The 27,547-nt window shown below is 62.9% G+C and overlaps 1 protein-coding gene across 1 annotated transcript; it reads right to left on the minus strand.

Annotated features, from left to right (window-relative positions):
* Positions 1-766: 766 nt before the first annotated feature.
* On the minus strand, positions 767-20,489 carry DBH (dopamine beta-hydroxylase). The gene is made up of 13 exons (XM_042912129.1): positions 20,172-20,489; positions 18,375-18,437; positions 17,471-17,617; positions 15,613-15,870; positions 14,574-14,750; positions 13,818-13,920; positions 10,399-10,565; positions 7,584-7,727; positions 7,140-7,178; positions 6,418-6,477; positions 2,784-2,911; positions 2,250-2,409; positions 767-1,294 (listed from the first exon to the last, which is right to left on the minus strand). The coding sequence occupies exons 1-13, from the start codon at positions 20,487-20,489 to the stop codon at positions 1,163-1,165; spliced, it is 1,896 nt and encodes a 631-aa protein (XP_042768063.1). The 3' UTR covers positions 767-1,162.
* Positions 20,490-27,547: the final 7,058 nt, after the last annotated feature.

The raw sequence follows: 27,547 nt of genomic DNA on the forward strand, positions 1-27,547 counted from the left end.
CTATAATGAAATGGCTCTCAGGAGGAGAGGCCGACGGGTTCTGAGCGGGGAGGACCGGGAGGCCCATCCATCACCCTCTTGCTCCCCTAGAGGCCGTGCAGCATTTTGCTGAACTGGCTGAACAGAGCCAAATCCGTTAGTCCCTGCAGAAACCATCAGGGAGCCAAACGCGGCCTCAAATGGGAGGCAGCGCAGAGGGGACGAAGCTGGAGACTGGCCCAGGACGCGTGGGGCGCGTACCGGCTCCTCCAGGGGCGGAGCGCCCGCCGTGGAAAGGAGGCTCAGACGAGGCCCCCTCCCGTGGGGGCGGTGCCCCTAGGGGCCGGCCCGCGTGTGAGTTTCATGGTCTCGTTCACCCAACAGCATGGGCCCCATTTGCTAGATGAGGAGACTGAGGCTCAGGGAGGGGGAGTGACCCACCCGAGTCCCACCTCCACCGCAGGCCTGACTCCACAGCCTGCTCTTTAGGCACGTGTCCCACGGCCGCCGAGGAAAGCAGCCGGGGCTGATAACTCCACCTCCCCGAGGAGCTGGCACCCAGATCCCCGTCTGGGTCTCTGCCGACTCATCTCTCAGTGCTGGTGAGACTTGTTAGCATTTCCCTTTAGGTGGGCGAAAATATCTGTTTACCCTGGGAGAGAGCAGTCTCCCCAGGCAAATGTCTAACTAGCTAAGTGGCTGTCCTGCCTCCGTGGCAGGGAAGACGCCCACTGTGACAAAGGAGCCACTCTGCAGGGAAACGTTTAAGTAGCACGTGTACCCAGAGCGCACCAACACAGATCGCCATCCACGGGGGCTGGGGACGCGGGGGCCGTGTCAGGGGGTCCGCCCCGCAGCCAGGACCAGCCCCTCTCGGCGAGGTAGGCGGGGCTTTGGGGGCACTGGACTCTAGGCCACCGAGGGGGGTGTGGAGAAGGCCTTGGTCGCCCCCAGTCCCAGGTGGGTCAACAGGGGACTCTCACGGGACCCTCTCCGCATGCAGGGGATCCTTGAGGGGCAAACGCTAGAATGGACCATGGTATTAGGCGGGGGGGGGGGGGGGGGGGGGGGCTGGGCCCTGCCCATTCATCCTGGGCACACAGGGGTCTTCACAGAGTGGGGGTGCACAGAGCTGGTGTGATCCCACAGCCGTAGCATGGAGTGGGGAGAGATAGTCCCCCACTCAACCTTTGCCCCCACCAATGTTGACCACAGTGTGGCTGGAGGGGCTCTGATCCTGGCTGGCTGGGCAGTGAGAGGTGGGCTCTTCTAGCTTGGAGATGATCTCAGGCAGAGGCTGCCGATTCCATTCACCCTGCAAGGAAGGGACCAGGAGGTAAACTGAGGCTGGAGGGGTGAGATGGGGCACCACCTTCCCAGCCACTTTTCCCCGTGACCTCTTGGGCTCTTGCCCTCAAATTCACCTTATCCCAACCCAACTCACCTTCCTTCCCTCCGGTTGGAGTCACCCCCGTCCCCACCCCACCCCCCCGACCGCCTGTCCCTCACTTCAAGTGTCACCCAGATGAAGCAAAATCAGAGGCCCTGGGTGTAGGCTGAGTTTTTAGCCCCTCCTCTCCAACAAGGCCGCACCAGATGCCGCGTTTTCAACCACATGAGATGTCCACACCGCGTCTCTCTCCCAAGCCAGCGTCAACCCCGCCCTCGGTGCCGGGAATGTTTGATTCGGCAATTAATCTGGCTCCGAAGGGCAGGAGATCTGCCTCCCAGACTTGCAGGCTCGCAGACCTTTCCACACCCCACCCCGCACCAGCCCGGCCTCCACGGGCTCGCTCTCTGCTCTCGGGAATAAGTGAGATGCCCTTGGACCCCAGCAGGCCCCACACGAGGAGGCCCCTCCAGCTTCAGACTGTTCGGCTTCTCGCCTGCCCCTCCCCCCTGCCCCTCATTTCTGGGCTCTGGGGGCATTGCTGGTGCCCCACTCACACCACCAAGACAAGCCCCTGGGCGTGATGTCGCCTGGGAGAGGGCCATCAGGCCGATCAGCCTCCCCGCTGCAGGCCCTCTGTCTGTCTGGGCCCGTCTGCACCACCGGGTTTCTCCAGCTGTTCGGAGGGAGCGCTTTTTGCCAGCTCCTTGGGGCGCAGCCCCATCGCTCCCCCCCCCCCCCCCGGGGTCCTCGGCGGGGCCTGGGGCGCCCAGGGGCAGTACCCGGGGACCTGCCGCCGGGCGGGGGTCGGAAGGTGTGAGGGTGTCGCCTCGGGCGGGTGGCCTGCTGCCTGCGGCTACCCCGCCCCCCACGCACGCACCTGGAAGCTGACGGCCGAGGACTTGTTGCAGTGCATGGAGATGGGGGCGAAGCCGTACAGGGCCCTGAGCACGTCTCGGTTGAAGGAGTTCCAGGGAACCGCGGCAAACTGCTCAGGGACAGAGGCCTGGGGGCAGGTGCACACTTCCTCACCATTGAACCTGGTGGGGGGAGGGGGGAGGAGTGCGGTGGGGCCGATGGGGTGGCGGTGGGTGACCCCCGCCCCCGACAGGTGGACTCAGGCCGCCTCCTCCCCGACCCCGCCGCCTCCACGCCAAGCGGGGGCCGGGAACGGCCGCTCCAGGGTTGGGCCCGGAGGGTTCCTCGGGCCAATTCCAGGCTCAGCAGGACAAGAGGACGGGGATCTATCAGTGATGCCTGCCACGGGCCCCTCCCAGGGCAGCACGTGCTCCCAGAACTCGGCCTGGATGGCTCACGCTTCCCCAGCTGCCTGACGGTGGGGGGGGGGGGGGGGGTCCTCCGCCGCGCCCGGGGACGGAGACCCCAGGCAGGCACACTCCCGTGGAACTGTCACCTGTTCACCAGGTGGAAATACTCCCGCAGGAAACCCGGGTCCACGGTGCTCTTGCAGAGCTCCAGCTGCGTCTGGGGGTAGTAGTGGATGTAGTTGACGCACATCTCCTCCAGGATACCGAAGCCCCCCTGCGAGACGGGGAGGACGCCCGTCAGGACCGGTGCCTCGTGGGGCGCCACCACCGCCGGCTTCCGGGCCTGTTCACCGCCTTCACTCGCTGGGGCACAGCACGGGTGGTGTTCCGAATGAGCAAAGTCCCTGCCTTCTGGGGATTCCCTGTCTCCCTTGACGGGACAGACAGACAAGCAAGCCCGCCGGTGACCGCGTCTCAGGTGGCCACGAGTGTCAGGAAGAAAAAGACCACGGGGTGAGGACACGGGGGTGTCGGCGCGCCCATTTTATGGATATGGAAACTGAGTCCCGGGGAAGGAAAGGGGCAAGGTCTGAGTGGACACGACCTCCCAACCTTGGCTGAGGAGGGGCCCCCTTGCCAGCGGGAGCCTGGGGACAGAGGACAGCGGGGAAGAACTCCCCTCGCACCGTGGAACCCGCACCGTCTACCGGTCGTTTCCAGAACTCGACTCTGAGGCGGGGGATGGCGGCCTCCCAGGGCCACCCTGTGGCTTTGTCGTGTGGGAGGGGGCAGAGTGGGTTCTTCCGGCCGTCTCGGGCTTCAGGCCCCTGGCCCGGTCCCTGTTCTTACAACCCAGACCCCGGTGGAACAGGAAGCAGGCGGCCGTGGGGAGCGGGACTGGAGGAGAGGCTCCGTGTGGCAGCGGCCCCACAAGAGAACGGCCAGCCCAGACCCCCGCGGGCCGCCCTGGCCACCTGTGCCGTGTCCTGGGCTCCCGGCCCCTTGTGCATGTTGATGCGGGCCTGGCGGTGGGTGCAGCGTGTGGCGGGCAGGGGCGTTTGGGGAAACAGGGGCACTGCTCCTTGGCGGTAGAAACGAAGTCTGCACAGAGCCCAGCCGAAGGCCCGTCTCAGCCCCGTCCCGGTGTGGACGCCGCTCTCGAGGAGGTCAGCGCGTTTACACAGGAAATTTCCCGTGAGCTGATCTGCCTGGCTCCCGGGCGGCCCCCACCGGACAGTGTTACCTGTGTTGTTCTCTGGTTCCCCAGGGCCCCGGGGGCCCTGAGTTTATCGCCTGGCCTGGCCGCAGATGGGGAGGGTCACCTCTCTCGTCCGGTTCCAGAGCCCCCTCGCACGCCGCGCCCCAGGACGTCCAAGGAGAGTCCTGACCCCGGAAGGCTCTGGTCGTGCGAGCCCTCCCTTCACCTTCGCCTCGGGATGGAAATCACATCCCAAAGCCCCTGTCTCTCCGGTGCAGGCCAGATTGTGAGTGCCTGCTGGGAGCCGTCAGCTGCCCTGCTCCTCGGTCCCTCTGGGGTGATGACAGTGGCAGTTGAGAGGAGGGAGTGGGGCACCCGGGGCCTCGGCTCGAAGAACTTGGCGTCTGAGACATCAGGGGTGCGCCTGGCCTGAACATCCTGGGCCCGGATGCCAGTTGACCTCGAGGAGGTGGGTGGGGCAGTGACCATGGCCCTCGCAGAAGTAACACTGGGTGGGGGTGGGCCTGGGGCGTCCCCTTCACTGCCCCGCCCTGGCCCGCGGCCCCGGCAGGCCCACCTGCGGAATGGGGAGATACTGCGGTCCTGCCAGGGGCCTGGCTCATCGTACAAGAGCTCAGAGCTCTGTAGGGAGAGGCGGCCCCTGTGAGCTCGGCGGCCGGACCAGCCCTGCTGCCTGGGGGGCCGAGGGCCCTTGGCTGCTCCCCCAGCACTGTCTCCCCCTGGAACCTCCTCACAGGGTCCTGGGGAGGCTTAGAGGGTCCCTGAGCTCGGACAGGGTGAGCCGTGGGACCCAGCCCGCCATGTGGAGAAAGCAGTCCCTGTTAGCAACTGTTGCTCTATGTACTGAGCCCCTCCTCGAGACAGAAGCAGTGGCTGTGGGGTTCAGGCCAGGGCTGTGTGCCTGCCAAGGTCTCCTACTCCCCGAGTTTATGACCATGGACCCGGAGAAGCTGTCACCCCAAATCCAGAGGGAGGGAGGGAGAGAGGGAGGGAGGGAGGAATCGTGCCTCAAGCGCATTGCGGGCGCACGGCCGGTTATCAGCTGTGTGACCTCCGGCAAGCGTCTTCCCTCTCTGAGTCCCAGCTCTCACCTGTGAGAACACAGAGCCCCCTCCCTTGACGACCGGTGGGAAAAGCAGTGACGTGCTACCACTGGGTACATCTCAGAAGAACCCCGAGGACGTGACGCTGGGGGCAAGACGCCCGTCAGGAAAGAGTGCGGATGACATGAGTGCAGTTACCTGAAGGCCCCGGGGTGGGCAAACCCACAGAGGCGGGAGGCAGGACGGGGGCTGGCGGGGCTGGCGGCTAAGGGGGCAGGCTTCTTTTTGCAAAGAGGACACGCTCTGACCTCGATGGTGCGGGTGGTTGCACACAGCTGTGCCGAGTCTAAAAAGTCACTGGACGGCACGCTTTAAATGGGCGAATCGTCTGGCATGTGAAATACGTCTCGATAAAGCCGCGAGTGGGGTGCCCTGGGTTGGGGGGCTGTAGCCCCAGGTCTGTTCCTCCAGGAGCCTCGAGGTTCTCGGGATGCTAACGGGGGGGGGGGGGACCACGGTGACCAAGAAGACAATTAGCAAAGCCGTGTTGGCCGGCGGTCAGTTTGCCAGGACAGCCCTGGTCGATGCCTGCCGAGCACGCGTGACTATTAATAGCACTGGCTGCCACTCCACAGAGGGCGCCGGCCGGGTGACGGTGTCGGGGACCTGCGTATGGCCACCCACCACACAGCCAGCCCTGAAGACGGTGTCTCCTCCCGGGCCACCCACGGTGCAGCCCAAGTGCATCCATCCACACCCTTGCCCGGCACAGCCAACCGCACACCTGCACGGACTTGTCTTTGCCAAAAGGCCCCAACGGCAATGGCGTGAAAATCAGTCTTTCTGCGGCCCGTTTATTTTTGCCCTCAACAGTCTGCAGGCTCGTCACCTAAGGTCCGGGGGTGTTCTCAGTCCTCGGGGGCCTTCCCCAGCCTCCCTCTGCCCGGGCACTCGGTCACCGTCCCCCGCCCCCACTTCCCCCCCTTCCCTACTCGACGAGGCCCCCCTGTTCTGGGCCCTCCCTGTTCTGGTTTTTAGTGTTTATTCCAACTCTGCCTGTCCCCCTGGGTGAGGGAGCTCCGCACAGACAGGGATCAGCCGCACGCCCGTCTCCCCAGCGTCCGCACACAGGTGCTGATGTGTCTACTGCAGAGGCTCTCAGACTCAGGCAGGCGTCAGAGTGACTTGGGGGTACTTCTTAAACCGGGATGGCCACGTGTCACCACCCAAATTCCGACTCAAGGTCTGGAGTGGAGCCTGTGAGTTTTTGCTTCTCCCAAGTTCCCAGGGGGGCCTGGCCGAGGGACCCCTACCCCGAGAACCTCCAGTTTACCGAATGAACGAGGGACGGCACCCCCTGCCCTCCGGCAACCTACGCTCTAGGTAATGAGTTAAGACTTGTCCTCCCGAAAGGGTAGAAAGCCCCAAAAGGGACCGCCTCCCCCCCCCCCGGCCCCGCCCCGCCCCGGCCTCACACGTTCCGTGAGCAGGCACCAGGGAAAAGTCAGCGCGACTTACCACGGTGGCCAGCTCCCTGTCTTCTGTGTTGTACGTACAGGAAGTGACGAGCACGTCCCCCTGGGGAGCCGAGCCAAGAGACGCTCATCAGCACCTGTGCACTTGGGGGTAACAGGTGCACCGGGCTGCTCCCACGTTTGACCGAGCCCCCACAGGAGGAGAGAAAGGCACGAAGGCACGTGCCACGGTCCGCAGTCATCCATCAATTACTGAGGAACCTCAGGGTGGCCTCTGGGCCCCCCACACGTGAGGGTCAAAATCTGGGTGTTCCCAGGGACTGACTGCCCATTGGCACTGGCTTCTGCGCCCCTCAGTACCCAGGTCACAGGCAGGCAGGACTGTTGTGCGGACCGGTTGCTCACGTCACAGCCCATGGGTGAACTGGGCCAAGCCCCGGCCTGAGCCCCGGCTCCCCTTCTGCATGATCAGGGGCCCCACCAGCGACCCCCACGCCTTTGTCTTTCCCTAAAGCTCAGGGCTTGTTGCTGGCTGATCAGGCATGTTGCCTGTGCACCAGGCCCCCCGGGGCTGCCTGCGCCGGGCCCTCTGAGGCCTCGGTCACGTCCTGGTGGACCTCACCGTGGGATGGCCCCAGCCCCCGCCTCGCGTGGACGTGCTTCTAGAAGTCCTCACACGGCCCGTGCCGTCCTTCGTGCCTTTCTCTCCTCCTGTGGGGGCGCCCCCAGCCCTCCCCGCCTCCCCGCTCCTGACTGGGCACTCACCGGGCGCACGGACACCATCTTCTTCAACATGCGGATCTCCTGGGTGGGCGGAGGGGAGAGTTCAGAGGGCTGCAGACCAGCTCCCAGCCACCTCTCCTCTGCAGCCCTCTGGGGCCGTGCTCCCAGCCCCTCGGGGCGGGGGGGGGGGAAGCCAGGACCGGTCAAGTGTGGCCTCCAGCCAGGAAGGGATTAGCCCCAGAAGGTGGTATTCCGGGACGGACTTTACCATCTGTAAAGCCACATGCCAGAATCTGCCACCAGAGTCCCTCCCTTGGATTGCACCCCCAAAGGGGAGGGGCTGGCCGCTGTGAGCTCTCAGGTGTCTGGCCCGGCCCAGGACGAGGAACCCGGCATGGGCACGCTCCTGTGGCCGTGGGAGACAGTAGGTGAAACAGGCCCCCAGCCCGGGCACCGAACGGGCCCCGCGGGGCGGGCGGCCCCTACCTGGAAGTGAGTGCTGTAGTGGTCGTCCCTGTTCACAATCTCCCTCTCTCGGCCGTCCCGGACCAGCACAGTGACCACCTTCCTCCCCGTCAGGTGTGTGTGGAGCTGGGAGGCGAAGATGTGAATCCCTGAGGGAGGCAGGGCCTGCAGGGCGGGGCGGGGTCAGAGCCCGGCACGCGGGGGACCCCGCCGCCTGCCCTCGTGCTGACCGCCGGCCCGGATCGCGGGCCGCGGGACAGCGACACCACCGAGCCCGCGTCCCCAGAACGTCTGCCCTGCCCAGCCTCGTCTCTCTCCCTGGACGGTTGAGTCCCCATCGGGAAACTCCGTAGGGAGGGAGCACAGTGGGACCCCCCCCCGGCTCGGCGGGCTCGGGTCCGGTGCCAGGCGGTCCCGTCCAGCGCCCGCCGGGCACCAGCGTCAGCAGCTGCCCTGTGGCACGACCCACGGGAGACCTTCCCCTGCTTCACGGTCACGCTGTCTTCCGGCCGTGGCACTGACCGCCGTGGCACCGAGCGCGGAAGCCGTCGGCTGGCACTCGGAAGGGGCCTCCAGCCCTCACGTCGAGACGCCTGCCCTCCCCGTTGAGGCGTGAGGGGACTTCCCAGAGGAAGGACGCTCTCCCTGACGTCTCGTGGACTTGGCTTCGACAGAACGTTTCCTCAAACGGTTACACGTGTGAAGCGTTTTCCCCACCCGCCGTCTCCCCGGCGGCACCCCACCGTGCTCCGCTCTGCTCCGTCCACACTGTTGGCGGCCCGGGGGCTCCTGCGGCCGTGGCTCTGTCGCCGAGCGACCCCAGGCTGCGGAGATTTCTGCCCGTCGGCTGATTTCACCTCGTGCTTTCCCTCTTGCCCTCCACCTGCTGCTGTCCTGCCCTTGGCATCTTGGAAACTTCCGGCCCCCGCTCAATGATTTGGGGCTGGGAAGGCTTACGGCCACGCCTGTGACGACTGGGAGCCTCCGCTTGCTTGCGGGACCCTGGGTTTCTCTCCCCGCGGCCCCAGAGCCTCGTCGCTCGCCCGGGGGCCTGTGGTCTCGAACGCTATACTTTTTCTTGGCTTGTCCATCTGGACGAGGATATGTCGACCACACCGGCCTTTTAGCTGCCGAATTTATGCCCCTCGGTGATGTGCTAAAGGAGAGACAGGGCCAGACTCCGTGGAGACCCTTCAACAGGTTTTCCACATCATGCGATTTTCAGAAAAATATGTACTATTTGAAGGGGAGGAGGGGCAAACTGAGTTTTTCTCTCCTGGTGGTAAAGTATCGGGAGGCTGGTCTACATTCCCAGGAAGGACGCTCTCCCTAACGTCACGCAGACTTGGTTTCGACAGAACATTTCCCAAAACGCGGGCTAGAGGCGTTCTCCAGAGGTCAGAGTGCCACGGGGCCACTTGCCCTGGTGCGTCCTCAGTGGGTCACGCCCCAGGCCCACGCCTGGGGCCACAGAGCCTCTCCAGCGGCAGGAGGAATCACTGACGGGAGCTCTGGGGATGCGGGCAAGAGCGCCAGATGCTGGTCTCAGAAAAGAAGGAACCGATCGAGTCTGATGGCTCGATCTCTCTTCGGCTCGGGGAGCCCACGCGGAGCACAAGTCCACGTGGAGAGCCAGCTCGCTGGGGAGACACGCGCGCCCGATGCCACGTCGCAAAGCAGCCCGCTGCGGTGGCCACAGCTCTGCAGGTCAGACCCACGCGCGCCTCCGCGCCCTGCACCTGCTGGGACTGTGGCCCCGGCCCCCGGCTCCTCGGCTGCAGGGCCTGGCGGTCAGCGCTTACCCAGCGGGGCGCTGTGGGAAGCCAACGGTGTGGCGGCATTCGCCACAGACAGAAAACAGAAAAGAACCCCCGGCAACAAATCTAAGACGAGCCAACACCCCGCTAGGAAAACAAAGTTGTGAGCAGATGTTCACGGGAAAGAACACGGCCGATGAGACGGATGAAAAGACCCTCACTGTCAAGCTCTACAAAGAGTCGGGGAAATTCACGCTCGACAGTGAAGCGTTCTTCCAAGTGACTGGGGAAATATTGAAAATATCGATAACGTGGCGGGGGTGGGGGGAACAGGTACGCTTTCTGGAGGGCACTTTGTGAGATTTATTCAAATTCAAGCTCACGGCCTCTGTGCACGGCATCTTCTGGACTCTACCTGAGAAAACGTCTTCCTGGTGTGCAAGGACATCCCAGTAGCCTTCTTCTCGTCGTCGGTGAGAAGTCGGCAGGGGTCTGCACACGGGCGGCTAGGGGGCAGGTGGACACAGGCGGAGCCGGGCGAGGCAGGGGAGCGCCGAGGGCGCAGAGCCTGGGAAGGCTGCCGCTCCTTTGGAAGCGAGGTCCCCACCGCCCGCTCCGGCTCTACGTGCCGACCTGCGCCCCACCCGCCCTCGCACGGCCCCGAGATCGGTGCCCCCTGGCCTCGGCGGTCTGGCCCTGCTGAGGTCCACAGTGGAACCACGCTGGGCGAGGGCATGTGGCCGCCAAAAGGCAAGTAAGTGGCAGGACACATGTCTCCTATTCGGTCTCTTTGCTTTTAGACAGCACATATAAGGGCACGTCGCCATTTGTAGTCTGGAAGGACACAAAGGAGCCGAAAACGGGGTGTCTGGGGGGGGGCTTTATCAGCAGCTGCAGTACCCGTGGTTTGGCGGTGAACGCACGTCTCTCTTATTCTCGGAATGAAAGCCTGGTTTTCAGGGCGGCGCGAGGAGGCGCTGGCCGGCACGTGCTGTGGACCGGGTGGGAACCGCCCGTAGGACCCCAGCCGGGGGAACCAGGGCGAGGGAGGGTGAGGTGCCCGGCCCAGCCCCGCTTACCAGCTGGGTGCACTTGTCCGTGCAGTAGCCGGTGAGGACGAAGGCCGTCTCCCGCGGGGGGATGGCCATCACGGGCGAGTACACAAGCCCCAGCTCCATGATGCCCGCGTCGAAGGGACGTAGCCTGGCCGTGTAGTGCAGGCGGATGCCCGAGGAGTCGCGACGGCCTGGCAGAAAGAGGGGCGCAGGGGAGCGGAAGGACTCGCGGCTGCCCCTGCCGGTCGGCCCCGTGCTCCGGCTCCGGCAGCCCCCCCCAGCCGCCCTCGGCCGCGCCCTGCACCTGCTCCCACACCTGTTTATGCCAGGCGTTGACGCGCTCGGTACGACACCCACGTGGAGAGAAAGAGCTGTTGTTTCTATGAAAACTAAGTCGATGCTTTGGAAAGACTTGACAAAGGCGGGTAACGAAAACCGAGCGATGCGTCAGTGGGGGGTGAGGCGCCCGCGAGATATCTAGAAAGCTCGCAACGCCTCAGGCGGCTTTGCAAATGCTCTGATGTTCTCCCCCCCCCCACTCCCCCCCCCCCCCCACGTTCAGAGGCGTCTGCACTGGAATCTGTGCAAATAGGAGGGTGGGGAACGGCGTCCACCCCAGCCCCCCCCCCCCAGGAGCCTCCACCCCCTGGCAAACGTGGGCGAGCGAGGACATCCGCGTGTTCTAGTCGACAAGAAGCAGCCTCCCACTTTACTCCTTTGGTTACCGCCCTGCAAGGTCAAGGCAGACCCAGGGCGTGCGCTGAGGGCATCGCAAAACAACGAGAGCGGGAGGGTGGGGCCCTGGAGCAGGGCGGGCGTTGGGCTCACGCACGATCCCGGACTCCCCTTGGACGACAGTGTGCTGTTGTCTCAGACAAGTCGCCGTCCTTCTCTGGGCCTCTCTGGGCTCAAATTCAAGAGCCTCCTCCAAAGGAGAACTCAGGGCTTCTGCCCATCACTGTCCAGCCACTCCGGCCGGTTCCTCTTACGGTTTGCTAATTGCACAGTCCGTGAGGCTCCCCGGGCAGGCCTCCCAGCGGTCACATGAAACTGATGGTCAGAGGTCAGGGATGCTGGCAGCCACAGGCACAGCCACACAACCACGTGGCCTCCAGGAGCCCCTGCTCTACCCCTGCCCGGAATCGGTCAGCCGAGGCCCCACGTGTGTCAGGGCAGAGCCCTGGGCCAGTCCCACGGGGGTCGGCGGGTGGGGGGAAATAAGGGGGCCGGACGTGGCTCCACCCCTCAGAACGTACTGCAGAGCTGGGACATGGGCAGAGGAGCCCATGTCACTGAAGAATCATCCGCCCCGATTTATAGATGAGGAAACTGAGGCTCACAGCCCGAGCTGGAGACCTTGCCCAAGATCGCAGGTCGGGAGAGTGTCGGAGCGGGATCTGAGCCCGGAGCATTGCCAGGGGCCGCGGACTCACTGCTCATTCACCCCGAGGTGGGGCCAAGATCGCCCCCTCTTGCCTCTGCCTCCCCCTGCCCTACTCCCGGCCCCCCCGCCCCATGCAATGTCCAAACTCAGCGTCTGTATCTCTGGGCTGGTTACATCAGAGGATAATAATAACAAGGGAGATGCCATTGGTTAAAATTCAGATGGGGATTAAATAATGAAATAATTGTGGCATTTTGATATTTATAGAAAAGCGGCCCATCTCCAGATTTGTGAAGTGACTGAGCGTCCTTATATTTGGCAAAGGATCCATAAATATAACCAGATAATCAGGAAGAGACAGACCTCCCTGACGCTTAAGGAGTTTTCAAAAATCCATTTGCTTTCAGGTTTTAAATGAGCAATAAATCCCATATCATGCTAAAGCCCGAGCTGACTTATGCCCTGCTCTGTGCACACTATAGATAATTCCGGGGGTGGCAGAAAGAGTTAGTTATCGCTGATGGAGCACACCCCGGTGCCCACGGCCAGCGGGGGCCGCAGGCCAGAGCTCTGCCAGCCTCAGGACAGCTGCATGATGGGGGAAGGGGTCCCCCGCCAGGGTCATGCAGCTAGAGAGGCCCGGGCTGGGGCCCAGCCTGAACTTCCTGCTCTCATCTCTCAGACTATTCTGTTCCTCATGCACACAAATGAAAACAAGCATCCCTTAAAACAAAACCAAAAAAAAGACAGAGAGCTAGAAGGACAGGGCTATGTGGCCGTATGGGGCAGAAGGTGCCGGGGCAGCAGAGAGATGGAAACATTTCTATTTCTGACGAGGCGTCAACTGGCCTCGCCATCCTAAACATCCACCCTGGTCGTCCGCCTGCAGGCACGGGGTGATCCAGCAGCCAGGGCTGCCCAGGGCAGACATCACTGAAAAGCGACAGCACGGCCCTGCTGCGGCCCCGGCCAGCCTCGGGTGCCCTTCCAACAGGAGCCCCGTGCCTCTGCTGAGGGTCAGTTAGAGGCGCCCCCGTCACAGAACCATGTGGATAGAAAGTCCCACAGGCGTGCTGTGTTGGGCTTCAAGGAGCAGTGGGGAAGCTCACGGCCAGAAATGCCGCCCCCTCCCCCAAGCCAGGCACTCTTCCCTTGACCTGAAGATAGTCCGGGGGGCAGTGCCTTCAGCGGGCCAGCCGTCGCAGGGTGGGTGCTGGGCAGGGGCCACGCTGGCCCCGGAGTGGCCTGCCGTCCTGCCGGGTGGCCCTGTTCCGGCCCAGCCAGTTGTGGGGAGGGCAGAGGCATCGGGCCTGGATGCTGGCGGCCACCCCGTTGGGGGGGGGGACAGTTGGGGACAAGAGGCAGCTACTGGTCTGACAGCCTCAGAGAAGTGGGACTTCCAGGGAAACCGGGGACAGTGCTCTGGCCCGGGACCTCTCCTCACTGAGCTTGAGCCTATCGGCCCCACTACAGAGCGAGGACGGGGTGTGGGGGGGAGGGCGGGCCGCTGGACCGAACCAGTACCTAAGTGATTCCTTACAGGTCTGGAGTCCGCCCCATCTTGGCAGTTCAGGTGTGGGTCCAGCCACTGGAGGATACGTGGCTGAGGCTGCCCACGGTCCAGACCCAGACCTCCTGGCCCCTCTTGCCCACTTCGAGGCCCTGGTGGGGGTCCCTTCACCCTTCACCCTTCACCCCTGGGCCTTAATTTCCTCATCCGCAAATGGGCAAGAAACCTCCGCCTGCCTTTCCCAGAGGGTGGTTCTGGCAGTGGGTGCGTTCGAGAAAGATGGGGGTGCCGAGCTCCCACTGCGTGGGGTGCAGCGATGAGCCAGCCAGCCGGGGCCCCGTCCCGGGGAGCGCTCTGCCGTCACGGGAGAGGAGCAGAGGGAAAGGCGTGAGAGGCTGTCATGCCTCGATGGGGCGTCCGAGGAGGCTGGACCTCGGAGAGTGGGGTCACCCCAAGCCCCTCCCAGACTGCAGCTGGCTGAGTCCCGGCACAGGGACTCCCCGAGTCCAGGGAGCACAGGGGTAGGAATGCACGCTCAGAGATCCCTACCTTGGATCTTCAGCGGGTTGTGGTAGTGAACTTCCAGACGGAGAAATCTGGAGGACTCGGCGCCCCCAAAGGCAAGGCCTGCTTCCTCCGGGTAGTAAAAGGCCTGCAGGGTGGGGGAAGGAGGTGTGCCAGGCGGTTTGGGCACCGCAGCCCAGACAGGCAGACCGGCGTCTCACGAGGGGCTCCCAGACGCGGGTCGGGGCAAACCCACCCACCCGTTGGGGCCTGAGCTGCGGCGTGGGGTGTCGGTGAGGCAGGACCAGAACGAGGCTCTCCCGCTGACGGGCAGCTCATTACCGGCCCGCCCGGATGTCCCTAGTCAACTCGGGGTCAGGAGTAGAGGGAGCCGGCGCCCCACGGCGAGCCTACCCCCACCCCCGGGCCCTGCGCTCGGCCCTGCCGCGCCCCCTGCATCGGCGGCGGGAGCGGCAGGCGGAAGCCCCTCGGTGCAGCCCGTGGAGGCCGCCAGCCAGGACCGCCCTGTGCGCAACCCCACATCCAGCGGGGAAATGAGATCGATACCCACAAAGTGCCCACGCTCACGTTGTGCACTTTTGTAGAAGAGCCTTCCGGGCCCGAGAGCAGCGGGGGCACCGCCGGGCCTGGGGCTGACCTGACGGGGCGGGGGCCTCTCTGGTGGCCTCGCCAGCACCCTCTGGAGCCTCTCAGACCGAGAGGCCGGGGGACACAGGTGCGGAAGGGGCGGGACCCCAAGGAGCGCAGAGGAGGCCGGGAGAGGGGGGGGGGGGCACGCACCTTGGCACCCAGGGCCCAGGCGGCCAGCACGTGGCGGCAGTAATCAAGGCGTCCGGGCTTCATCTTGGAATCGCAGGGCCCGCTGAACTGGGGGAAGGTCTCAAACTGGGGGGCGCACTGGAAGACCTCCATGTGGTGCACCAGGGCCTCGTTGCCCTTGGTGACGATGGGCTCGTACTGGGGCGGGGCGGGGGGGGGGGGGCGGGAGGACACTGAGCAAGGGGCGGCAGATGCCTGCCTGCTCACCCCCTGGTGGGGGCTCAGCTCCCCCCATGGCCCCTGCTTGCCCATCTGTAAAATGGGAGGGCTAAGGGAGGAGCTTCTGGGGCCCAGGGTTTTGAAGGTGGAGCCACCGAGCCGAAGCCAGTCAGAATCTTCCAGAAGCCCACAAAGACCTCCAGAGTGAAGGCAATAAGGACCCTGGCCAACCATTTCCTGATAAGGTGGGGACAGGAAGGCAGCTGTCCTGGGCAAGGGCACAGAGACTGCCCTGAGGGCTAAGCCTGAGCCCAGGCGACCCGGCCGGCCACCCCTGTGGGTCTTTGCACACTCACACAACCTCTCTGGGCTGTGCTTTCTCTGTTGGAGACAGTGGTGACAATACTACTGGGGAGAGGAGCGAGCCCCCCCCCCCCCCCCCCCGCAGGGCCAGGAAAATAGGTGACAGTCAGCCACTAACAGCTGCTATCCTCACGGTATATCTCTGGGTGGGTGTTTAGAGCAACTGAGGTCTGAACTGAGCTGCTTTTTTGTGAGGGGGATGTGACCAGATAGACAGACAGACAGAATCAGTGTCCTTTGGTCCCGTCTTAGGAAGTCGGGCCACAGGGGCCCGGGGAGGGTGGGCTGTGAGCAAGGTGACAGGATGACAGGGTGACAGGGGGTCAGAGCATGCTCGCGGCCGCAGGAAGTTCAGACTGTGCCCCAGGTTCAGGCGGGAAGAGCACATCTGGTTCAAGCTGAGCCGCGGACGGCTCTGCACGCCCCTCCGAGGCCGCCCGCCATGTGCCCTGCGCCCCCCACCCCCACCCCCAGGTACCATGACGATGTGGTGCCGGGAGAAGCCGTCCGGAAGCTCAGTGATGTGGCACCAGTATGTGGTCGGCTGGTCGGGGATCAGGATGTCCGGGGTGCGGATCTCCATGGTGTGCGTGTCCGCGGGCAAGGCCGGGATGGGGATACTGGGCTTTAACAGCTGTACCCTCTGCAGCCCCGTCTGCAGCCCCGAGGTGTTGACGGCCTCCAGCGTCCGGAACGCCTCCTCCAGGACCCCGTAAACCAGGTGGACGGTGCCATCCTGCAGCCAAGACACCCCCAGACGCCCCAGAGCTGGGCTCCTTGGCACCCGGGCCCGGCCTGGCCCCTGCCCGCCTCACCTGGGCGGTGACATGCCCGGTCCGTGTCTCTGTGAGGCAGGGGTGTCTTTGAGGCTCCCCAAGGACCCGGCCGGGCCAGGCTAGTCACCCCACAGCCCGCAGCTTGCACCAGGCGTCACGCTTCTCCTTTCCAAATACGTTCTGGCCTCGTCCTCTAGGCTTCGGTTCAGCTAGCCACTGCTGGGCCGGACCAGCCGGCCCACCTCACACATCTGTCCCCTCCACCGCCCCCAGGGTCACCGGGGACAAGCTGTGGGTCATCACCTCCGGTCCCGTGAACAGCTCAGCGTGAGGAGTCAGCGCCCCCACGAAGAGAAACAGACCAGCTCGAGGCTTTGCGACAGAAACATCGGACTTGGAGAGCCGTGCCGTCCCGCTGGTCCCGGACAGCGCAGACACGGGAAGCTCCAGGCAGCACCGTGCCAGAGGTCACAGACAGACCCCAGGGGGCAGGGGTCTGGGCTTGACCTCCTCCCACCAGCTGCCACCAACGCAAGCCTGTCGCCACACGTGGCCTTCCGTGGTCTTCCGGGCGCCGGTGGGTTTGTATTCCCGACGGGTGGCCCGTCTGCTCTCTGAGTTTGCGGCCACCGAAACCTGGGGCCCCCGTGAGCTGCTCTCGCCAAAGAGCGTATCAGAGCTCCGGGCGGGAGGCCCCCCGACACCCAGCCCCGAAGCTCTGAGCCGAGTGCACCCGCACATCAGATGACACCCTGCAAAGTGCTTGGACAGGGTCCGCCTGTCCTTGTGTCGTCCGTGGGGAAGGCGGGTCAGGAGCGTGAGGACCCCGTGACCTGCTGGAAGGACACGGAGGGCCCAGCTCTGTCCCACCATGCCGTGGGGCCCTGGGCAACTCCTTCCCCTGCCTGGCCTCAGTTTCCTTGTCTGGCACACAGACAGCCGGTCACTGCCGTACCGTAAAGTTTACACAAGGTGACCGAGGTCCAAGGGCCCTTGAAAATTCAAAGAATTTTGTCTTCAAGGCCAAGCGGGGTTGCTTTTCTGCAGCGGGTGGGTTGGAGCCGCATGAGAAGCCTGTGGTGTTTCTGGATCCACCGTGGCCCTGAGCTCCTGGGCAGAGCTGGTGGGGTCTTAGAGGCCAACCTGCTCTCTCCCCTCCCCCACACTTCACAGGCAGGTAAACCGAGGACGTCTGGGGGGTGGGGGGAGGGACCGGCCCCAAGCCTCACAGCCAGTTGGCAACAGGGCAGGTTGGGAAACCAGGTCTCCCGGGCTCTTTCCAGAATTCCACCTGAAGGTGATGGGCCAGGAGGAAAGAGGCAGGAGCAAGATCGTTCTGGTCCCACTTTGAGAGGCTTGGGGGCAGGACCCGCATCTACAACCCTGTTGGCTGGGTGTCAGCCAGGAATACTTCCTGAAGGGGTCAGAGGCTGATAACAGAGCTGGTCTCTTGTCCCCTCCCAGCCACCTCGGGGATCCTTCCCCGGCTTTCTCTCTGCACGCTGCCCCAGGATGCGGGAACGCTCCACGATCTCCTGAGCACGTGGGGCCACCACCTACCTCAATGAGGTAATCCTTGGGGTCACAGGTGTCAAAGGGCCTCTTGAAGATCAGGCTCAGGCCTTCCGGGGTTCTCCGCGCCCTCAGCAGCTGGTAATCCTGCCGGGAATCCAGGTGGATCTGTCCCCTCTGGTCACTCCAGGCGTCCTGCAGAGACAAGGACCGACCCTGAACACAAGGGGCTGAGCGGGAGGCCAGAGCTCAAGGTTGGCTGCCCACAGCGTGGATCCCGGGGGTCCTCCTGGGTCTGGCGGGGGGGGGGGGTGACTCCCACTTTGTGCGTCTGCCTAGAGATAGCAGAGTCATACTCCAATCCCACTCACTTCCTCTGCGCCTTGAAGCAGGGCTCTCAAATCCAGCCGGGACTCGGGGCGGCTGGTTAGGGACAGGGAGGTCTCCCCGCGGACCTCCGAGACCCCAGGGGACGGGGGGAGCGGGGATGAAGACTCGGGCCTCGGACACCCCGGTGCAACGTGACGGTGTGCCCGCAGAAGCCATCCCAAGCGGGAGTCTCAAACCTCTGGGTACACCCAGGAATCTATTGCTAAGAAGGCACCGTGATTGGCGATGCATGTCTGGGACACATACCGCTCCCCCCTACCCGTCTGCAGAGGGAGGGGCACGACAGCACGTGGAGACTGGGTCAGATGGGGGAGGCGAGGAAGAAATCCGCTGCGGGGGTTCAGGTGGCTCTCTCCTCCCGTGCCCTCCCTGACCTCACGCACCCCTGAGAGCGAGCACCCCTTCACTCACGGTGCCCCAGGCTTCTCACTCCCCTCGCCCAGCCCTGACCTTGCCTGGAGAGAGTAAACTGAGGCCCAGGGAGGAAACAGGCCTGCGGCATTTTGCCCCGGGGGTTAGTGGGTGGCTGATCTGACCGAGCCCTGCCCTCCCTTCCCCGCACCTGCTTCCTGTGGACCTGACTCTCAGGCCTAGTCTTGCAGGCCAGTGCCGGGAAAGCAGTCACCTACAGAGGATGCTTGGAGGGAGGGAAGAGCCCGCCCCACCGGCCAAAGGCCTCTGTTCCCATTGGGGATCACCACGAGCCCTTGGCCTTGGGATTTTGTTTTTAATCCTGTGTCCCCAAACATGTTTGCTCCATTTCCTTGAGAAGAAAAAGAAACCTACAGAGAATTTTGCAACACTTCCCCTAGAGAAAAGCCCCACAGTGAAGTTCCTGCTAAGAGACACTACTAATTTGCAGGCCTAATTTAAAAAGCAGAGGCAGAAAGTTAGTGTATGAGAGTTCAGCTGGAAATCTAGAATGTATTTGTTGAACATACGGCTAACGGAGGAAAAACAAGTCTGGCATTTGTTTGCACAGGAGTTTGTTGTGCAAATTAATCTTGCAGTGTGCGGGGGGTGGGGGGGCACCCAGGCTCTCTTGGCAGCAGGCATCGCTGCCCCTCAAGGAGCTCTCGCGCTCCTGATCCGGGGGCCCGGCTACTCCCGTTCAGAGCTGGGGCTGCCCCAGGTATTTCTTGGCCGTGACCCCTCCCCGGGGCCACCGAGCATCCTTACGGTGAGCAGACAGTGCAGCCCAGCAAACCAGATCTGGGCAACTGCACCCCATTCTGCCTGGGGGGGCCCCTGCAGGTTCCCCCACTTAAACGGATTAAGAAAAACCCTCTGCTCACAGATAAAGACCTTAAAAAAAAGTTGGGGAGGGGGCACCTGGGTGGCTCAGTCGCTTGAGCGTCTGACTTCGGCTCCGGTCACGATCTCGCGGTCCGTGGGTTCGAGCCCCGCGTCGGGCTCTGTGCTGACGGCTCGGAGCCTGGAGCCCGCTTCCGATTCTGTGTCTCCCTCTCTCTCTGACTCCACCCTGCTCACGCTCTGTCTCTATCTCTGCTCCTCCCCTATTCGTGCTCTGTCTCTGTCTGTCTCTCTCTCTCTCTCTCAAAAACAAATAAACATTAAAAAAAAAAATGAAAACAAAGAAGTTAGACCCTCCTGTGTCTGTTTTTGTGGAGAGAGGTGGGTTTCATCCCCAGAGAGGCCCATCTGGGGCCGAGGGTGGGAGCGGTGGCTCAGGCCAGGGGCTGCCTCCGCGCACCTGCACCTCCCTGGAGCTTGTTGAGGGCCCCACAGTCCCTCCATCTCTGGTTCGAAGGGAAACTTCCTCCTTCCCCTACAGTTTACGGTAAAAAATACGGGTGAATTTTGGAGGCGCGGAGTCAAGAGCACCTCCTATTTTGGGTCAGCTCGGTGGGTTTGTGCCACACCTGGGCGGGGGGGGGCGGGGGTGCACACCTGCTCACTGCACCCTCATGTGCAAGCTAGGTCTGTGGGTGCTTGCTGCTGTGCTTGGCCACGTGCAGCCACCAGGCCCACGGGGTGTGCTGGGGGGGGGGGGCTGGTGCCGGTGGGGGACGCAGGCTCCACCCTCATCGGTGGGGGGCAGCGGATGCCTTCATCTGCTTGGCACGCGAGTGGCCGGGGCACAGGCGCGCTGGCACGCCGCGTCCTGCTTGGGGATGTGTGCTCAGGGACCGCGGAGGGCATCCGTTTTGTCCTCAGATCGGAATCCCCGAGATGCCCGAGCTTGGGGCGTGGACTTGGCTAAGGTCAGAGTAAACAGGAAGGCAGAGGAGGGAGAGCTTCCTTTGCTGGGTTAAGAGAGGGGGTGAGTGCAGGGTGAAGGCCGGGCGGGGGCTGGGTGAGGACAAGGTCAGGAGCGCTGGGGTTCGGCACGACTCACCCCAAAGTAGGTGCCGTGTCCGTCGGTCCAGAGCACCACCAGGTCAGCATTTTCCAACTCGCCGCGGTCCGACATCCCAAACAGGACACCGGCCTTGAGCTCCTGCACCAGGAGTTGGAAGTGGACGGTCTTCTGCGCGTAGCTAACATTCCAGGAAAGCTCCAGGGACCCCTCGGGATCCAAGGGTATTCGGTAGGGGAAGGGATCCTCGGGGGGGGCCGAGCTCTGCAGTGTGGCCACCAAGATGACCAGGAAGATGGCCACCACCGTGCCATACATGGACGCTGCCTCTCTCGTGTTGGGGCTGGGGACCTGCATGGCCGGGCGAGCTCGGCCGCCCCACTGGGACTTTTATGTCCCGACCCTCCAGGGGGTGGGCCCAAGCTGCCCCGGTAATCGCATTTGTCTGGTAGGGAATTCAATTGTCCCGGTGACCCTCCCACCAGCCTGTGCCCCGGGGCACACCCTTGCGTCCCTCGCTCTCCTAATCGGCACTAATGACACATGGACATCATCAGCGGGAATTGAAGCCGACTGGCTGCTTTCGTTCTGTCTGTATCGTCTCTGCGGAGCTGTCTGGAGGGCGGCCCCTCCCTGCAGCCAGCAGGCCTTCCAGACGCCGTCAGCCCGGCACCGGGCCGGCCACCGGGCGGGCTGTCTGGTCCTGTCCCCGAGCCACACGCAGGATGGGCCCCAGGCCGCCCCATCCATGGATGGGCAGACTGAGGCCCCGAGGGCTTATTTCCAGGGTGACCAGTGAGTAGGTAAGACTGCCGCTGGGGCCCGGGCCCGGTGAGCCATTTCCACGATGCTGGAGGGTGGACCAACTGCAACCTAAAAATAAAAGACGGTCCCCACATAGTCCCTGTGTTTAGACACTCTCTCCATGGCCTGCTGTTCCCACTTTTGTCTCCTGTCTATTTCCTCACAGGCTCCAGCTGGTGCCACGGCTGCTCCAGCAGGAGTGGGTGTACTGCTGGGGGGGTGGGGCCAGATGGCACGGGGTGCATCGCTGGGGGACAGACTTTGCAGAAAAAGGTGCACATGACGGGCCTGCCTCCCTGCCACCCAAGTTCCCAGCGCTATGACGTCCCTTAGCTTTGAGTGGACCCTGCCTGAACTTGAACCCTCCCGCACCTGCTGGCCTATAGCACCGTTTCTCCCACACCTACCACAGGGCCTTTGCACAGATCCATTGGGGCTCACAGCCCTGGTGCTGCCCCCCAAGTCACCCCCATCCTTCTCTGTGCAGACTGCGTTGACTCTAGTCGGGCTGCCACCTCCAGAAAGTTCTCCCTGACTGCCCTGAATTCGGTCCCTCTCCCCCCGGGCACATGACTCGCTCTCACTCTGCCTCCCTCCATTCCTTCGTCCCCCTCCTCCTCTTCCTCCCCTTTCCGGAGACACCGAGAGCCCAACCGTAGGAACACCGGGGCGTCACCAGCTGGCACCCAGCTTTTAGTCCTCAGGTGTCTGCAGAGGCTGGCCTTGCACAGGCGGCGCCAGGCTAGGTCTCGTTGTGAACACTGCTCCTTCGGAAGGAATGACTGTGTCTGCCTGAAGATGGGACCGAGGGAACATTCCAGCCCTCACGGGACCCTGGCGGTGGTGCTTTGTGCCCCGGGCAGCCAAACCAGACAGGGGAAAGACTGCCGGAAGCCAAGCTGTCCAGCCGGCCCGATGGCAGGGCCCGGGCGCTGGACGGATGGGGACTGCATGGCGGCTCACGGAAAGCGAAGCTTCTTGCATTCCCGATTCTATGTAATTTGGCCTTAGCGTCGGTCGGGGCAGCCCCCCCACCAATGAAAGTACCTGGGGATTTGTCGGTGGGGGAATTGCCCACGACGGGCCCCCCCGGGAAAAGAACCACTGGGGAAAGAAAGAAGAGTCCGCAGGGAAATTATGCAGCCCTACATCCAGCCCTCGCCACCCCCCATAAAGACTCCTCTGCCTAAAGGAAAGGTAGCCCCACATATTTCCCAGCCAGGGAGGGGGACAGATGGGTTCGAAATCCCCGCTCTGGCAACAAAGGAATGTATCTATGGATACAAGTGACTCCGACCCCTGGGCCCACTTGGCCCCCAGGAGGCATTGCAGATGATGATTGGACCTGGGGGGTTAAGGTACAGAACGGTTCATTAGTTCCCAGGTATACATTGTCTCTCTGGGAGCGCATAAGGTGTGGGTTCCCAGGGCCCTCTGGGCTCCCTCCCGGCACCCCAGACCAAAGCGAATACTTCTGTTCCTTACACAGCAAATGGTTCAAGGGAACAATTAAGAAGTCATGTCGCTGTAAATGTTCCACTTGAGGTGTTGAGAGCTAGATGACCTTTCAGGAAAATAGCGAAGCAAATGCCTCATAGACAAACGTAGACACATAACGAAAGCAGTAATGAAGAAATTAATCAAGAAGCAAAAAGGCAGGAGGGAGCGTTACGAGGAAATAACCATGAGGTGCCTGAATGGGCGAGTTCACAAAAAAAGGAACGTTTTTTAGAATCGGGTGACGCCGAGAAACATCGATGAGGCACGCTACAAGGAAATTGCTGGCAAACAGAATGCCACGTTTGCCACAATACAGCGGCCGTCTGACACGCTGCTGTCCTCTGTGTCCCCCACGGGGCCCAGGCGCAGGAGGCAGAGTGAAAGATAAAGGGTTGCTGAGCGAATGAGACACGAGTGGGGGTGATGGCACAGGCCCTCCCTCCAGGGCTTGGGGAAAGCCCAGAGAGGTCACAGACACGGAGCACGAGGGAGAAGTCGGAGTCCAGGGAGGCCCCTCGGCCTGGGGCGGCCGGCAAGCTTCCCGGAGGCTGGGGAGGGTCTCCAGTAGGACCTGGAAGGACCGTGTTCCGGGGGTCGGGGGCACCGGGGGGTGTGTGGCTAGCTACGGGCTAGTCCCAGAGGCTCTGGGCAAAGCAGCCCGGCACAGAAGACAGGCGGGCCCAGGCCGGGGTCGGGGGGCTGGGGGTAGAGACCAGGCTCCGAAGGCCTCACCTGAGAGGGAACGGCCCTCATTCTCCAAATTGTTGTGGAAGCAGGTGCTGGCGTTTGAGATCAGGACACAGCCTGGACAGTCCCGGGATCAGGGCGTGCCCGGCTCTGGGCCAGCCTCCTGGTGGCCTTGGTGACAACCATCCAGGTGGCTCCGGTCGGAAGATGGGCTGAGCCACAAACCGCGGTAACTAACTCCGGGGCAGCGAAACCCCGGGGCCCTCACGCCGCATCTCCCGGGGGCTCAGAGCCCTGGGTTCGAATGCGGCCGGCTCCCAGCTGGGCCTCCTTGGGGAAGCCCCCTTCCCCACCCAGATCGCCAGAGGGGTCGGACACGACAGTAATGTATCCTCTGGCTGCCTTCAACCCAGCGGTCTGGGCAGGCAGAGGCAGAGAGGCCCGGGGCCAGGAGCCCAGGGACACAGTGCCAGCCCCGGGCAGGCCCTTGGGCAGCTGAGCACGCCCCCATTCCTCCCTGGATACGGGGAGATCAACAGTTGCTCAGAGCTGCTCCAAAGGAGGGGAGGCCTGTGTGCCTCTTAGTAAACAGCAGAGTGCTACAGACACACGTTTATTTTTAACAGGATTTAAACGGCGCTCTCTTCCTCCAGCTTGGAACCGGGAGGCAGTGCCCGCGGTCCCCTTGCATCCGGCACAGCCGATGCAGCCGATCTCAGAAAAGATAATTACCAAGTACTAGGAATCAACAGGAGCTGGAAAGCGGGTCCTCGCCCAGCCGGCCACCAGCTTCGTTCCCTGTCACCCTGGCCAGCCTCGGGGCCAGGGCTGCGACTGTCCTCGGATGCCAGGAGCTGGGAGACGAGGCCGCAGAGAGGTTGAGCAACCTGCCCTTGGGGCCAGGCCAGGCCAGGCCACACGCTAGGTCAAGGACCCCGAAGTGTGCTTCTAGCAAGCACTGCACCGGGGAGGCCGCCAAGGTCAGGGCCATTCCACTGGAGTCAGGAGGAAGGGACACGCAGAGGAGAAATGCATCCAGGGAGGAAAGCGCTGGGCCCCGCGGGGGGGGGGGGGGGGGGGGGGGGGGCGGGAGGGACCTGGCCAATCACACGGCCCCTGCCGCGATGTGCGTCCCTTGCATTAATGGATTGTTACAAACGTGCAATTCGACCCGGCATGAGGAAGCGACGCTCAGCACCGGGTGAGACACCTGCCCGCCCCAGGTGCCCTCAAGTGCTGAGCCGGGCAGCCCCCGCCTGCGTGCCCTCTGACCCCTGCTCCCAGCCCCGCCTGGCTGTGCTCTGGTGTTGAGGTGCGGTCTGCCCTCCGAAGGCAGGGTGGGTTGGGGGTGTCGCCCAGAGCGTCACCACCACCCTGTCAGGAAATAAACACCGCTCGCTGCTCAGCGCCTGGCTCTCCTCCAAGGCGCTCCGACGGCTGACCTCATTTGGAACCAATTTCGGCGTCTTAATAAGCCCTTTGGCTTTCCGCATCCGTCTGAACTGTCATCTTCGCGTGTAATCCCCCATTGCCTGTGCCACGTGAGGCCGGCTCTGGCTGGCTCCCCAGCGCCCAGATCGTAGCAAGTGGGGGGCACCCGAGCCCGGTGGGTGGCCTTAAGACACACAGGCCCGACCGAGCCGCTCCCCAGCGGCTGCAGGCTCTGCCCCTTGCGTGGGAGCTCTTGGCGCCAGGAAAATCCAGTAATCTAGCTGAGGGAAGCAGGACACGGGGCTGTGAAGGGCAGCCGGGGGCTGCACACAGACCAGGCCCACGTCCAGGGGGCCACCACACCCCTCCCTGGTCCTAAGCAGCTTGGGGCCGCCACACCCTGTGTCAACCATCACCAGCCGCTGCAGAAATCCGGGGGGATTTGCCCCCTCTGACTTGCCCCAGCTCCTTAAACCACAGACAAGAAAACACGACTCGGGCCCCAGGGTCAGAGGGGCCCCGCCCCGCAGCCCCCTGCCCCCCATGCCTGCTTGGGGGGCAGGTGAATTTGGAAATCAGACCAGAGACGCAGCACCTCGCAGGTGTAGTGCGAACCACATCTGAGGTCCTGCCCAGAGCCAAGGTGACCGACAGCAGCTGTGTCTGCATCCGAGGCATTAGGGGCACGGCCAGGGGAGTGCTGTCCCTTGACATTTAGATCAGCGTCACTGGCAGGAAGGGGCTCTTGCCCCCGTGAGAGTGATAGAGGTGGAGAGCCACAGGAGTGTTCGCTCATCTCACGGGGGTGGGGGGTTGGGGGGTGGTGAGCCACCCTCACAGGAGGGGCGTGGCTGCTGGGACGGCCCCCTGACCCTGGCTCTGGTCTCTGGGCTCCGGGCCCCTCAGTTGCGGGCTGTCGTTCAAGCACGAATGTGCCCGCAATCCGCGACAGGGCAAGTCAAAGCCCCCAGAATCCCACCCTCAAAAATTAACCACTGTTAATAGCTCAGTGCGTCGTATTTCAGAATTCCTTTCACTATTTAAATGTATTTTTAACTTTCTTTCATTATTTTTTGTGTGTTTGTTACGTTCATTACATCGCAAAATTTACCGCCTTAACCATTTTTAAGGTCACAGTTCAGGGGCATTAAACATTCACACTGTTGTGCAGCCGTCTCCGGAAATTTCCACCCTCCCAAACTGGAACTCTGACCCCCCCCCCCACCCAAGTAAACACTGACTCTTCTCCCTTCCTCCAGCCCCCGGCCCCCACTGTCTACTTTCTGTCTCCGTCTCAGTGGCTTCGGCCCCTCTAGGGCCCCCAGGTAAGTGGAGTCATACGGTGTTTGCCCTTTCGTGGCCCTTTCATGCCCATCCCCCTCAGCATCATGTCCTCGAGAAGGTTCATCCACGTTGCAGCACGTATCGGGATTGTCTGAATGACATTCCGTGGTGTGGACGGACCCTGTTTTGTTTACCCATCGTCTGCTGATGGACACTTGGCTGTGGTGAACACCTGCTCAAGTCCCCGCTTTCCGTTCTTTGCGGCTCACGCCAGACGTGGAATTGCTCGATCACACGGTAATCCTGTGTCCGCGAGGAAGCGCTGGTTTTCACGCGGGTCCCCACGCCCTCGCCCCGGGCCCCCCCATTTCCGTGTTGGACACACACCCACCGTCAGCACACCTGGCCCACCTCGAGCCTCTGGCTAGCTCTCGAGTTTTCCATTGTATCTGTGCTCCGATCCATGTGACCGGCTCCCTGTTGGTAAAGATTGGGGTTGTTGGCTTTTTAATTAAACCGGTAGAGGCAGCTCGTGCACGCCTGTCCTTTGAACTCGGGCCTGAGATTTTTCAGTATAGATCCCTGCAGGTGGGAGCCTGGGAGGCCGAAGGCAGCTGGGCTCCCTAACTGAAGTCATTCCCAAGGCTCAAAAGGTCTTGATCAAGGAAGTCGTCCAGCCACCGGCCGCTCTGCCAGGCACCGAAGACAAAACCGCCTCCCCGAGAACAAATGGTTTCTTACAGGTAAGTAGGTTTCGACCTGGTTGATGGGCCAGATTTGCGCTGGGACTAGGCAGCCGCCCGCAGGCTACAATCAAATGCATCACATACATAAACACAAATTCAATAAAGCCCAAGGCTCGCCATCTGCTTTTCAAAGAGGAAGCTACCGAAATGAGCAGGTCTCCGTGCCTGGGGGCGTCTGACATTCACGTGGCCAGAAGGGGACAGCGACCTGCCCACTCTGATCCAATTTTCCCGCAGCTGATCGAGTTAGGGAGAGACTCACCCTGTAACGCACTGGGCGGGGGAAGGCGAATTAAAACCACCAGGACATAGATCTGACGTGAGTGGGAGACAAGGGGGCCGCGTGAGCTGGAGGGCGCGGGGGGGACATCTTTCGGTGGCACTTGGTCAATATCTGCAGCGGAAGGGCTGGCTTTGTGCAGGGTGTCACTACCAAAGGCCTGCGTCGTTCCTGGACAACAGGTCTGCGTCCGAAGTCCCACGGCACTGGGACGGCTGATGTCACGGTATGGTCACCGCTCAGGGCGCTAGGTCCGTTCCAGGGGCCTGCGGAGTCCCCGGTGTCAGTCTCCCCCGGGGGCTGATGTGGTCGCCCCCTTGGCTGGCACTGACCACAGCTCTGCATGGAGGCCAGTCTTTGGGAACCAAGACCAACGGACCTTAAGGGGCAAAGGAGGTCCAGCGGGGCCAGAGCCTCCGTCAGGCGGGAGATCAGCATCCTTCGCCCAGAGGAAGGCCCTGCGGCTTGAGCGTTTTGGTTATTTTCTGTTGTGCAACCCCAGAATGCTGGGCGGACGCAAATTTTAGTCTCGGTCTGAAAGGCTCATCCGCAGGAAAGAAACGCCGTGTGTGTGTAGGTAGCTGGTACTCGTGCTGGACTGTCCGGGGGGGCCTCCACCGCCCTGGAGAGGGGTCTGCTGGGCATCCGGGGCGGACACGCGCTTCAAGGGTGTTTTATAACAT

The sequence above is a fragment of the Panthera leo genome, chromosome D4 (genome assembly GCF_018350215.1).
Source record: "Panthera leo isolate Ple1 chromosome D4, P.leo_Ple1_pat1.1, whole genome shotgun sequence".
Lineage (NCBI taxonomy): Eukaryota > Metazoa > Chordata > Mammalia > Carnivora > Felidae > Panthera > Panthera leo.

What these genes read in the sequence shown, in the direction of transcription:
- DBH (XM_042912129.1), bottom strand. Translation starts at nt 20,489, where the DNA reads ATGCAGGTCCCCAGCCCCAACACGAGAGAGGCAGCGTCCATGTATGGC. An exon ending in GTCAGGTCCACAGGAAGCAG is followed by an intron (nt 17,618 to 18,374) that starts GTGCGGGGAAGG and finishes TTGTCTCTGCAG; the next exon opens with GACGCCTGGAGTGACCAGAG. An exon ending in CCTGGGCCCTGGGTGCCAAG is followed by an intron (nt 13,921 to 14,573) that starts GTGCGTGCCCCC and finishes CCCACCCTGCAG; the next exon opens with GCCTTTTACTACCCGGAGGA.